Here is a 12317-nt window from a genome sequence, read left to right as displayed (position 1 = left end):
GGACAGCAGCTTCCTACGTTGGTGAACTTGGACAACAGCCATGCAATGACTGTCAAGAGTACCAATATCCCGCCAACAAGCGGGTACCATCTCCAGGACGGATCGTCTTTCAGTATATCCACATTCATTCCGAGGAGGCTCTGCGAGGATTAGACAGCTACAACGGGGCAATGTTTGATAACTTACGGATGCGAACATAAGAGGGAGAAAGACAAACTATCACCAGTCAATAAATAGAACACAAGAGGGCCTGTTGCTTGGCCACACGTACAGTAATCCAGCTGATCCGCTTCAGACTCGTTGCCAAGCTGGTTGACCGATGCGCTTCATTGATAGAGACCCAGGCAAACTCCTACCCAGACCAAGGCGTTAGTTCTGATGGATGTTGGATGTGATAGGCTGATATAACTTGCTATCTGTAATAGATCTCGCATCGTCTGTTCTAGTTTATCTACTTGGTTTTGGATGTCACGCTCCGCGGCGTTGATGGTCTGATGCATTTGCTCACTGAACCGACGAGTTTCGCTGTAGCGTTGATATTGTGAGACAAAGTGACGCGCCTGGCTGAGCTGTTCCTCCAGCGTCCCTTGAATTCGGGTCCACTGCTGCATATTCTCGGCAACTGCGTCAATCAAGAGGTCATCTCTGCCTCGAACGGTCAGTTGATGGGAGCGCTAGCTTGTCAGCGTTGTTTCTTTTGAGAGAGCACGGCTCTTTGAATGGAGAACACAACGAAGAGACATACAAGGCGACTCAGAGCGCTTCTGGCGTCTCGACAGAAATCCATCCAGTCTTCTCTCCAAGTCTGCATGAATAGCTGAATGAACTCCAAGTCATTCTTGGGAACCCAGCCGAACGGCAGATTACTGAAGTAATGTATGGCTTTCGGAGGGACTTCGAGGACAGCCCATTCAATTGTTCGGAACGTACCATTCTCATAGCTGCGGAATTTCCCCTCGTTGTGACCGCCAGGAAATGTATGAGACATTGTCAGATTCATTTGAATGGACAAGGTAAATGTTCTGCAGGGGCTTTTGTTCCCCAAAGAGAACCTCAGCTCGTTTGGCGAATGGCCCATCTGCAGGTAAGTTTTCCATAAATTATTCTCCCGGAAGAGTCTGTCTGGTCAGAACCGCGAATGAAAGAGGTCCGAGCGATCAAACGTACATCAGATGAGTTTCGTCTGACGTCTTCGGCATATTCCTGACATGCGTCTCCAATGCACCGTCAATAATCCACTGTGCTGTCTTGATTCCGTCACGAACGACCGCAATGTCGACAGCCGCTGCAGTGACCTCTTTGCTGCGCCGTCCGAGATCGCTGTCATAATCGTTTTCTTGTTCTTTAATCCTGAGGATTTTTTCACGTTGGTCCAATAACGCCGCCACTGCCGCACGATCACCCTCCTGTATGGCCATATTCATCAAAGGGACTGCATTGTGGCCATGTCCCGTGCGCACATCATTCAGGAAAACCAAGTCTGCCGACGACTTGATGGTGCTGCAAGGACCGAACCAGTCCACGTTCTCGAGGCCTTGAATACTGGCTTGGTGCTCTAGAAGGACTGCTACCGTTGCCCGATCGGCCTGCTGCAGCGCTATCCTCATGAGAGGAACAGTGTTGTACTCGTCCTCCTTTTCTAGGCTCGGCTTGTATCTCTCAAGAAAGGGCTTGAGGAGACGAGACCGACCTTCCTGGATCATAATGCGCAAGGAGACAATGTCCCTTTTTAAAGTTGTTCCCACCTTAACCCCAGAGATGAGCATGTCTGCAATCTCGTAGTGGTTCCATTCTAGCGCGTAGATCAAGGGTGTCTTCCTATACCGGTCGATGGAGTTAGGATCAGCCCAGACGGTCTGCAACAGATGCTTAACGAGATCTTGATCGCCTTTCTCGCAGGCCCAGGAAAGAAATGTTCTTCGAGCTTTTGTCATAGGCTCGGCGCCCTGCTTGGGCCCCAGTAGAGTGAGCCATTCTTGGAGATAGTCCCCTTTCCCGGACTGATACTGCTGCTCCATCGCTGTTCGCTTGACTGTGTTACTGATAAACCACCACAAGGGTAATTGTCCCTCCCTATCGTGGATGTCCACGCTAGCGCCATGATTCACCAGAATGCTTGCTGTCTCCAGATGCCAATTCTCGGCGGCCCACGATAGCGGCGTGCGACCTCGCGCGTCCTTATAGTCCGCGTCAGCTTCGCCCTTGGTCAACAAGACCTCCACCAGACGATCATAACCTCGCTCCGCCGCCCTGGACAATGGCGTGCGGCCTCGCGAGTCTGGCAAGTCCGATTCGACCMTTTTTTGCAGAAGCAAATCCACCATGCGGTAGTCGCCCGCTTTGACAGCCCAATGAAGCGGGGTTTCACCATGGTAATCTGCAAGATCGGGATTAGCCCCTCGATCGAGGAGGCATTGCAATACAAGGCTGCGATTGTTGTATGTCTCCTGTGATTGGGTTAGATCGTATGAAGCCGCCCAAGAGAAGGCGGTTCGGCCCGTGCTGTCCCTGATGTCGGGGGATACGCCATAAAGAAGCAACTTAAGCTGGATAAGGTCACCGCGTTGAGCAGCGTGCATCAACTGGTGGATCTCCTCATCAGTAAGGGCGAGAGATGATGTTGCTACCACCATTGTTCCTCATATTTATTCGACTAAGCTCTGTGAGAAGATAAGGATTTGGCAAATTAAGCTCCTTAGCTCCCATCTGTTTTCTTTGACAGAAACGGGGGCTGAAGGGTGCTGCTCAGCCTCCATATTTGCAGCGTGGCTTATTGGCTACACAGATGGCACTTATGCACGAGTCTTGCTGCTAATTTAGACTCTTGGCTGCTCTGTGGCTCTGTCTGCGAGTGATTCTGAAGCTGCAGCGCTGTAGATTACAGGCAACGACTCCGATAGGTCTGCATTCATTCTCCATGATGAAACCCTCAAGTAGGAGCGATGTGGACCTTGGTTGGGTTGTGCTTGCGATGGCGTCGTAGGACGTACAGAGTACCTTGGGCATTGAGGTAAAACAAAAACAAATCAGTGTCATGTGACCACCTAGAACAACCTGCTGGAGTTTTGTGTCGAATCGAGTAACCACTTCTCAGTGTGTATTGCTGGAATCAGCTAAACTAAGCGTGTACTGTGATGATACACATACTGTGTATATTCCGCTATTATAAGATTTTTACTTCCGATGAGTACGCGGTTCCACCAGCGATTACAGTAGAAGTAGTAGTATGTATATGCCAGCGAATACGAGCTGAGCTATTCGAGATTGCAGTTGCGGTAGAGTCAAGGATGACAAGGACGAAATCAGTAAGGCGTTGCGACCTAGAAGAGAGTCCATCCCTTGAAGTGGGTTGTGCCGTCCGCAATGAAGCCATAAGGTATCAGTGCTACAACAGCGAGATGCCTGGGAAGATAAGGAGCAGGAGTCAATGCTCAGGGGTATGGATGCCCCTGGATCGCTTGTCCATTTATAAAATAAACCAGTCTCCAAAAAATCTGTATTCGAGAAAGCTATGCCTGAGAGGTTGCTAAAACCCGAAAAATTTTGGGATCTACTTAGCTACTACTATTCCCTAGTACAACAATGTGGCAGATCGATAGATATAGCATCACTCGCAAATCCATGTTCAAAAAGCTTGCATCTATCTTTGACTCAAATGATGACAGTTAGGTTATCTCAGTTGATAGTGCCCGTCTGTAGCCGATTCGGTAATATATTCTCGCTTATCATGGACAGGTTGTCTTCGCAGCAACACCAGCTGTCTCTTTATATCATTGTACTCGGTTGTTCAATATTCCTGGTTGTGGTATCATCTGTTACATCCGTAGATAACAGTCGCACATGACGCCCGTCCGATTGCACGTGGCTCCAGAGTTGAAATCTTCCCAATCGGCTATTCTCGAATACCTGTTATCGCAACTGGTCTTTGGAAAGATAGGAATATAGTGGGCACGGATAGTCTCATTCTGGGAGTGGGGAGATAAGACCCCACATTCCCTCAAGCTTTTTTGCATAGTCTCGTGGCTCGGGCTTGTCCGAAACCTCGGACTGTCAAGGAGACAGAGAATCTCAGCTGGATAAGCGCAAGCTCCACTACGGAAAAAGGCTTGAGCTCCGCCTGGGCCTCCTGAAGCCGGCAAACCTTATTATTGGCCGCTTTACTTGGCGTTATCAGTGCCAACTCTGGTGTGATATCGCGTCAAGCCATCGCACTTGCCACCTGCCAACTTCGGATTCCGTTTGAACTCTGTATTGGCTGCCATTTGCAACCCATAGTTATTAAAATTAAATGTACCATTCAACCTTGTTCGCTTGTTCTTGGTGGTACAGATGGCCCCGTTTATAAGCGGACCAGTCAGAAAGACCTGAACAGGGCATTATCGTGGAGGTTTCGACTACAATGTAACCTCACCAACACAGCCTGTTACGACAGTTTGCTGGCCTAAGACCCCTGGAGGTGGCACAGTATCGCATTCCCTTGTTGACGTGTAAATGAGTCCCAGAAGAGCTTCGGTGTTCCGCATCCGCTTGGATCGTAACACTCAGCTATTCCCAGTCTATATTTGAAAGACACGCGGCGCGGAGCAAATCGCTGAACTGGAATTTGGTCGGTAATATGCTGTGTGCTAGCGACGAGAACGAATAATGTCCCGGTGTGTCGACTGTCGAGGACAGATCGGCGAAAACTAAGGGCTTGTGCGGGGAAAGAATTAGCCACTCTTGCCTTTGCGTGCTTCTCCCTGTGCCTGCGACGAAGACGCACCAGTCTGAACGAGAAAGTTTAATCTAGTTTAACCTCTGCGCGTCCGAGTCCAAGGCTAAGCTTGGTACTCTTGCCGAATGCCAAGGGTGATGGCGTTTGCCATGTCTCTCACTCCACCTATACGCGGTCTGCGTCAATGCAGTGATTGGTCGCGGAGGAGATCATTTGGAGGGACTAAGAAGGTAGGATACCCCTTTGTATCAGTCAATAATCATTCGTCCTGTCCTCGAGTCCAATTGACTTTCATAGACTCGTCCAGGGTCGCGATGCGTATCCAATAGTCGGCCTCATTCGCGTTGGAAGCGGCGGACGGAAGACCACGAGGGCCAATAACTTACCAAAACATGTGCCACCACTGCCATGAGTTTCAAGGATTAGATTTAGACTGCGTTCATCTGGATGGGCGCTAGAAACCCATCCACATGAGCAACAGGGTGCAGATAACAATTCGTACCTAGTCTCACAAACCTTGTGATAGCCAGTTGCAACCCCACCCTGCATGAGATCTCCGAGTCCACCTAGAGAGTCGAGGACGGTCTGGAAATTGCCCGCCCCATCGAGGACTCTCCTATCGGGTGGGGAATCAAATGGCATAATGTGCGATTAACTCAGTCAAGGGGCGAAGAACAGGCCCGTTAGTGTTGAGTCTAAGCGGTCGAAGTGGTTAGCTCACAAGCGACATCCAGACAGTGAAAGACGATAGAGTACTTGACCGGCGATAGACACCTGGACTGGTGCGATATTTTTGTGCATACCCTTCTTCTCCTCCCCTCACTCCACGCTTGTCTCTGCTCTTCCCACCTTGCTCCTATTTATGCTTCTCTCTCCCCCGCGCGTGTGTTTGCTTTCTTTTCTCTTCCACGTGCGAACCCTTCCCCCTTCCTTTCCGTTCCATCTCGACTTCTTCTATCCTGCTCTCTACCGGTTTTGAGCCTTGTATCAGCCACCTGCAGGCATGAGTGATCCTGTCGACGCGGCAGACTTGGTGGTCGTGGCTCAGGCTCACGTCCCCAAGCAGTCTCTGGACGTCGTCCCAGTCAAAGAACACGAGACTACGGTGGTTGCTACAGCTCCTAGACTTGATGATCAAGGCCGTGAAATTCCCACCGAAGAAGAAGAACACACTCTCCGTCGCGTTGCTGGCAAGGTTCACTGGACTGCGTACACGATCGCCTTTGTTGAACTCTGCGAGCGTTTCTCCTACTATGGAACCACTGCTGTCTGTACGTATTGAGCCCTTCTCAGACTCTACCTAATGGAGACGAGCTCACCTTATCCCAGTCGTCAACTTCATCCAGCAGCCTCTCCCCGATGGGTCGAGCACTGGAGCCGGGCACCAAGGACAGTCTGGTGCCCTAGGCATGGGTCAAAGAGCGTCTACTGGTCTGACAACTTGTGAGTATCTTGCCTCTAAAACATTTACCATCAGTCTATGTCTGACACTTTACCCTAGTCAATACATTCTGGTGTTACTTGATGCCTATTCTGGGTGCTTACATTGCCGACGAGTTCTGGGGACGGCTGAAGACTATTCAGGTTTCAATCGCCTTTGCGATGGTTGGACACATCATCCTGATTGTATCTGCCTTGCCATCTGTTATCGCGCATCCACATAGCGCTCTGGGATGCTTCGCTGTCGGTCTGGTCATCTTTGGAGTTGGTGTGGGTGGTTTCAAGTACAGATACCCGTCGCCTTGTTGTAGACGTGAGATTGTGCGCTAACACACATATAACAGGTCAAACATTGCCCCTCTGATTGCTGAACAGCACAAGGAAACAAGGTCCTTCATCAAGGTGTTGCCCAAGACAGGCGAGCGTGTCATTGTGGACCCTGCTCAAACTGTCACTCGAATTTTCCTGTACTTCTACTTCATGATCAACGTCGGCGCCTTGGTTGGCTCAATCGTCATGGTGTATGCCGAGAAATACGTGGGATTCTGGCTTGCATTCCTTCTTCCAACCATCTTGTTTGCGCTCTGCCCTCTTGTGATCTTTGCATGCCGGAACAAGTACGAAGTCACACCCGCTACCGGCTCGGTTTCTGCGAAAGCATTCAAGCTTTGGGCTTTTGCTCTTAAAGGCCGCTGGTCCTGGAACCCGGTGACATTGTCAGTGGCCCTCACTTCATGTTGATCTGCCTTCGTACTGACCGTTCATTCGCAGCGTGCAGAATTGCCGGTCTCCTGACTTCTGGGAGAGAGTGAAGCCTAGCAGGGTTCAAAATAAGCCAGACTGGATGACGTTTGATGACCAGTGGGTCGATGAAGTACGCAGAGCTGTGAAAGCGTGTGCTGTCTTCCTCTGGTACCCTATCTACTGTACGTATCTTCAAATTCTTAACGTCGAGAACACAGGACTTACCTACATTATAGGGTTGGCCTATGGGCAGATGACCAACAATCTGACCTCGCAGGCAGCCACGATGGAGCTGCACGGTGTTCCTAACGACTTGATCAATAACCTGGACCCTCTCGCATTGATCATTTTTATTCCCATCATGGATCAATTCATCTACCCCGGTATCCGCAGGATGGGATTCAACTTCACTCCCCTCAAGAAGATCTATGTCGGCTACATCCTTGCCTCCATGTCCATGATAGCGGCTGCCGTCACGCAATACTACATCTACAAGATGAGCCCGTGTGGCGACCAGCCCAGTAACTGCGATAACCCGGCACCAATCAACGTGTGGGTTCAGACCCTGCCGTATGTCCTGATCGCTTTCTCGGAGATCTTCACCTCCATCACGGGCTATGAGTATGCATTCACAAAGGCTCCCAAGAACATGAAGAGTTTAGGTATGTCGTTGCCCGTGTCGGTGGCCAGCTCCATCACTAAACTGTTGTTACAGTCCAATCGATTTTCCTCTTCATGAACGCCATCTCGTCTGCTATCCAGCAAGGACTTACTGCGTTGTCCACCGACCCGCTCCTGATCTGGAACTATGGATTCGTGGCCGTTCTGGCGTTCGTTGCTGGTAATCTCTTCTACTTGACCCACTATTCACTGGACAAGGAGGAGGACCGACTCAACAATCTCGAGGCCTCGGCGTACCTGGGCACCAATCCCGGTGCTCGAAATGAGAAGATTGACCCGGAGCCGTAGACGCTACTTGCCTTAGGGAGGTTGTCGAACGGAGGAACGCTAGTGTGGAGTTTGAATCGTATTGTACTACCAAACTTGGTATGTACCCCTGAGGTATGCAGGACATGCAAAGTAATGAAATGTAATGAACTGTCTATGTCGAACTCTCGATTGCATAGTACATTGTCGTGTTGATTTGAACATCACTCGTAGCCGGAACATCGATGAAAAATGTAGAAGACAAAAGAAAAGACTGAAAGAGATGAGATTGATTGAACACATTCTGTACATCACCATTATACACGACCATGTATCAAACATGGAAAGTTTTAAAACTCTAGACGCCATATCCCGACACAAGATGCAAAGAAGATAACAAAGAAGGAAAATAAGTCTAACGACTTAAAGAAAGACAAGGACCCCACGCTTCCAAGTAGCTTCACCGAACAGAAATCCACAAGAAACCAATTCACTTCTTCGTCTTCTTCTCCTCCTCCTTCTTCTCTTCCGTCGGCGCCGGCGCAGACTGCGCACTCACGTCGCTCTGATGCTCATGAGGCTTCTCATACAACGGCTGATGCTTCTGCTTCAACCGCTCCTCCTCAGCGGCAACCATATCCTTCCACAGGTCGCCGCTCTGCGGATCATGCGCCGCAGCAGGGGTAGGAGTGGGAGCCGCCTCCTTCTCCCCGGCGGCCTTCTTCCTCTTCTTCGCAGCATCAAGCAACCCCCTACCCTTCCGTTGATCCGAGATCTCAAACGCCGCCGACGCAACCAGCACAGCGAGCGTCAAGCCCTGCGCATACACACGAGCCTGCACGATTTTCTGCGAACCGGTCAGGTACGGGTTCCGGCTAACCATGGCAAACGAGCCGATCATGCTGGCGATCCACGTGGCGCCGACGATCTTGTACTTCTCGCGCCGGGCAAAGGCCGTCACGCGGTCGACGAAGCTCATCCCCGCCAGCTCCTCCTGGCGGAGGCGCTCTTCGCGGGACTCGTACCATTGCCGTTCGACGTTGCGGGAGGCTTCGAAGGAGCGCGAGGCGTGGTCGGCGGCGATGATGCCGACGAAGGTTCCGGAGGAGGTCACTAGGAAGGATTTCATGGGGAGGGTGAGGTTGCGGATGGTGGCGTAGCGGCGCGAGGCGGCCATCACGCCGGCGACACCGCCGACGAGACCGATCACGCCGCCGAGTGTGCCGCCCTTTAGGACCTCTCTGACGGGAGTTCGTCAGTAATGGTTCGATTTAGGATAGTAGGCGATCGCCTAGAACGACATTGAATATGCTTACCTGTAGTGAGCTTCTTCTTCTTCCTTGCTGAGAATCTTCATGGTGACGGTATTATTTTAGTTGTGGACGGCAGGTATGTATGGACTGAGCAGATAGCGAAGTCAATGCTGATTTTATGAATCAATTGCAGGATTGAGCGGGGATGGACTGAGAGAAAAGTATGTAGACGAGCCACCACTCAAGTCAGGGTAAAATTCGGATGAGGGCAAAATAATGAGGTCAGAACGACTACAAAGACCGAGCAGCATAGGCCGGGTGACGTACGATAAGTGTGATGGGGGGGCGGGATCTGCTTCTCTGCCGAATCGGCGATTGCTCGGGAATGCCTTGGGGCTTCCAGGCGGTCGCTGATTATTAACCACTTACAGTAGTTTGTCTTGTCGCACGAGACACACGAGAATTGAATCTGCTAATCGGGTTCCATGACCAATGAAAAGCTCTGCTGTGCTCCAACTCCTGATGGCATGATTGTGTTTCCTATGAACCMGGTACCGCCCAAGCACTTGTCTAGTACACAAAAAGTAGAATAAGTAAACAATAACTAATCATTCCGAAGGCGCCGTTCGCGAAATAAAAGCCAGTGACCGGAAAAATAGAAAATGTCTCAGAGAAAGATAATCCGGTTGTTCCGACCGTCTCACGCTCGTACTGGGATTATAATAAGAAATGACCTGAGCAGATACAAGAGAAAAGTAGAAAGCTGAGATGCCAACGGATCTGCTTCCGAACTTAGCGTCGCGATCCCTTCGACGCAGCGATCTGTCGGGCCCGCATTCTCCGGAATCGATCCTCTCCGCTGGCTCCTAATGGACGTGCAAACTTGCTCTCCTGCACCACGGTTGGGCGGGGAACAATAGTGTAACTGGTATGGGTAATCTCGGCACGGGCACGGTTTGCCAACCGGGGAGGAAGGAGTTCTCGAGAACGAGCTTCTGCAACGCTCGCCTGAGCAGATGTGGTACGTGCGGTGAGTTTCCTATAGTACTTGTGAGCATGTGGACCGCAATCAGTACGAACAAGAACAGAAGATGGCATACCTGGGATCATATTCAGCCTCCTGGTAGACCCGCTTCGAGTAGTCGTCGCTGCGCTGTAAAATGGGACGAGTCCATTCGGCGAGCAGCCGCTCAGCCATCCGTTTGATGCCAGGCTCCGGACGCTTGCTCTTGGTATAAAACACAATCACCTTGCCAATTCCACTAGCGATCAATGTCTCCTTGTTGATGGGAAGTTTGCCCAATGCGGTCATTAAGTCGCGTTGGATGTTGTAGGCAGGCAGCGATCCATCGTCGAGAGGTTCAAGGAAGAATTTGACGGCTTCAAGAAGGTTGATTTCAGGATCGACAAGACTGTTGACGTATTGGTTACGGTTAAGGAGCGAGACGACCTCCGGCAACATCTTCAGCTTGTGCATGGCGGGACGGCCTTCTCGTCGATTGTTGGCGTCCATCTGGGCAGCATGTGTCATGCGCTTGCGCATGTCCTCGATTTCAGCATCGGCCATTTGCTCCAGATCCTGCGAACATCGTTAGCTATCATATCCTGAACTCGTAAGGTCGAGAGTATAAACATACAATGCCGTCCGCCTTCCGGAAGCGCCTCTTCGTGGGTTTCTTCAAGGCTTCATCCATAGCACGGTCGAGGGCTCGGCGACGACCTGTTCGTGCATAGTGTTAGTCTTCGTTTCACCTGTCAAGTTACCAAGACGACATACGCGTAGCAGGGTCCAGCAACTCCTCATCTTCAGGAGTGGCATCCCTCTTCTTTCGATCTCTGCGACGGGACTTGTCTTCACTCTCATCAGCACCTTCTTCCATATCCCTCCGACGGTTCTTCTTCTCCCTGCGCCCTTCCCTCTTCCGCTTGACCTGTTGACCATCTTCCTCCGTCCGCTTGCGCTTGTGACGACCGATCAACTTGAGGTTATCCTCGTCGATCGCGAGCTGTGGGCGATCTTCAATGTCGACATTTTCAGGATCAAAGTCCTCGAACTGCGCCTCATCCACTTCAGAAAGGATAGACTCCTCGTCGGAATCGACCCCCGCGTCCTCTTTGTCGGCCACATCGTCTTCATGGGTTTCGGCTACTGACTCTGCCGCTGGTGTCGCTGATGCTGCTCGCTCTTCAGGTGTTTCCTCGTTGTGGTCCTCCTCGTCCTCGTCGCCGCCAGGAGTCGGGGCCTTTACTGGTTCCTCGGGCAGGTCTGTCTGGGGCTCGTTGTCGGCGACGACATCAGTCGGCGAGGCGGCCTTCATGTCTGGGCTGTCGGACATGTTGTATGCTATCGTTGATGATTGTAGACTAAGTTGTGTTGATGTGACGATTCCGGAGTAGGTATCGGAGCGCCTGATGCGGCTCCGCTCTTAACCACGATTCCCTCGGTTGTGAGGGCGAAGTAATGGAGTAGTAACAGAAACAAGCCTCGAGAACGTAGCTTCAAAGAACAACGCTCAATGAGCGGATGCAACAGAATATGTAGATGAGAGAAGAGACAGTGAAAGATCCGGAGGCTGGTATTACCGGCCTTAGGAGATGTCGCAGCAGAAACAGCAACAGCAGAAATTCCGCCTCCGCTACGTGGTCCGTGCGTCCGCATGTCGACTCTGCAGTTGGCATATCGATTCTTCTGACTCCGGAAATAAGTACACCACTCTATCTGTCAATATAGTCCCCTTCATATAGAAAAGACTCAGATCAAAATGTTTGCTCCCGGTAAGTTAATCACCACAGTTGTACGGACCGAAATCATCTGTCAACTCGAGTTCTGCCCAGCTTTGAGCCGTTAGCTAACTTTCTATCCCCAGGTCAAGAACAGCTTTCCAAGGAGGAGCTTAGAGTAAATCCCCCTCTTATCCCCCTCGAATCCCATCGTGCGCTGTAATGCGCGTCGCTCGCTGAAAAGATCTCATCTGATACGTTGTCGCATCTATAAATGCTAACAACAACCCTCCGCAGGCTGCTGAGGCTCAGGCCAGCCAGACCGTCCGGGCTGCTATCACCGGCGGTGTCCTTCTCTACCTCTGTGAGTGCTCATGAATGTCTCCTATCGAAGGTGCCACAGGAGTTAACGTGTCAATGTATCAGCTCCCTTCGCCGTCGATTTCGTCAAGAAGTTCCTCTAAATATCGGTTTCTCGATGTCATGGGATAGCTTGTTCAACTCGTTACGGCGATGAC

General features: G+C 51.0%; 5 protein-coding genes across 5 annotated transcripts; 1 reads left to right on the top strand and 4 right to left on the bottom strand.

Moving 5' to 3' along the window:
* Positions 1-124: 124 nt before the first annotated feature.
* Asppvi_002640 (ankyrin repeat protein) lies at positions 125-2633 on the bottom strand (the record flags this gene model as incomplete). Its single annotated transcript, XM_043298622.1, has 5 exons — positions 125-157; positions 272-352; positions 456-674; positions 746-1118; positions 1168-2633. The coding sequence occupies 5 exons, from the start codon at positions 2631-2633 to the stop codon at positions 125-127; spliced, it is 2172 nt and encodes a 723-aa protein (XP_043154557.1).
* A 2340-nt stretch (positions 2634-4973) lies between these two features.
* Asppvi_002639 (uncharacterized protein) lies at positions 4974-5356 on the bottom strand (the record flags this gene model as incomplete). Its single annotated transcript, XM_043298621.1, has 2 exons — positions 4974-5095; positions 5227-5356. 2 exons carry the CDS (start codon positions 5354-5356, stop codon positions 4974-4976), a joined length of 252 nt encoding a protein of 83 aa, XP_043154556.1.
* Positions 5357-5717: 361 nt separating this feature from the next.
* On the top strand, positions 5718-7867 carry Asppvi_002638 (putative MFS peptide transporter; the record flags this gene model as incomplete). Its single annotated transcript, XM_043298620.1, has 7 exons — positions 5718-5985; positions 6044-6157; positions 6216-6438; positions 6499-6870; positions 6926-7080; positions 7135-7560; positions 7614-7867. 7 exons carry the CDS (start codon positions 5718-5720, stop codon positions 7865-7867), a joined length of 1812 nt encoding a protein of 603 aa, XP_043154555.1.
* A 448-nt stretch (positions 7868-8315) lies between these two features.
* Asppvi_002637 (HIG1 domain-containing protein) lies at positions 8316-9182 on the bottom strand (the record flags this gene model as incomplete). Its single annotated transcript, XM_043298619.1, has 2 exons — positions 8316-9066; positions 9142-9182. The coding sequence occupies 2 exons, from the start codon at positions 9180-9182 to the stop codon at positions 8316-8318; spliced, it is 792 nt and encodes a 263-aa protein (XP_043154554.1).
* A 688-nt stretch (positions 9183-9870) lies between these two features.
* Positions 9871-11414, bottom strand: Asppvi_002636 (transcription factor SPN1; the record flags this gene model as incomplete). The annotated part of the gene is made up of 4 exons (XM_043298618.1): positions 9871-10117; positions 10179-10657; positions 10716-10798; positions 10856-11414. The coding sequence occupies 4 exons, from the start codon at positions 11412-11414 to the stop codon at positions 9871-9873; spliced, it is 1368 nt and encodes a 455-aa protein (XP_043154553.1).
* Positions 11415-12317: the final 903 nt, after the last annotated feature.

This window comes from Aspergillus pseudoviridinutans (assembly GCF_018340605.1).
Source record: "Aspergillus pseudoviridinutans IFM 55266 DNA, scaffold_2, whole genome shotgun sequence".
Classification (NCBI taxonomy): domain Eukaryota; kingdom Fungi; phylum Ascomycota; class Eurotiomycetes; order Eurotiales; family Aspergillaceae; genus Aspergillus; species Aspergillus pseudoviridinutans.
Note: the sequence above shows the minus strand (reverse complement) of the source record. Positions and strands in the feature narration are given on the sequence as shown.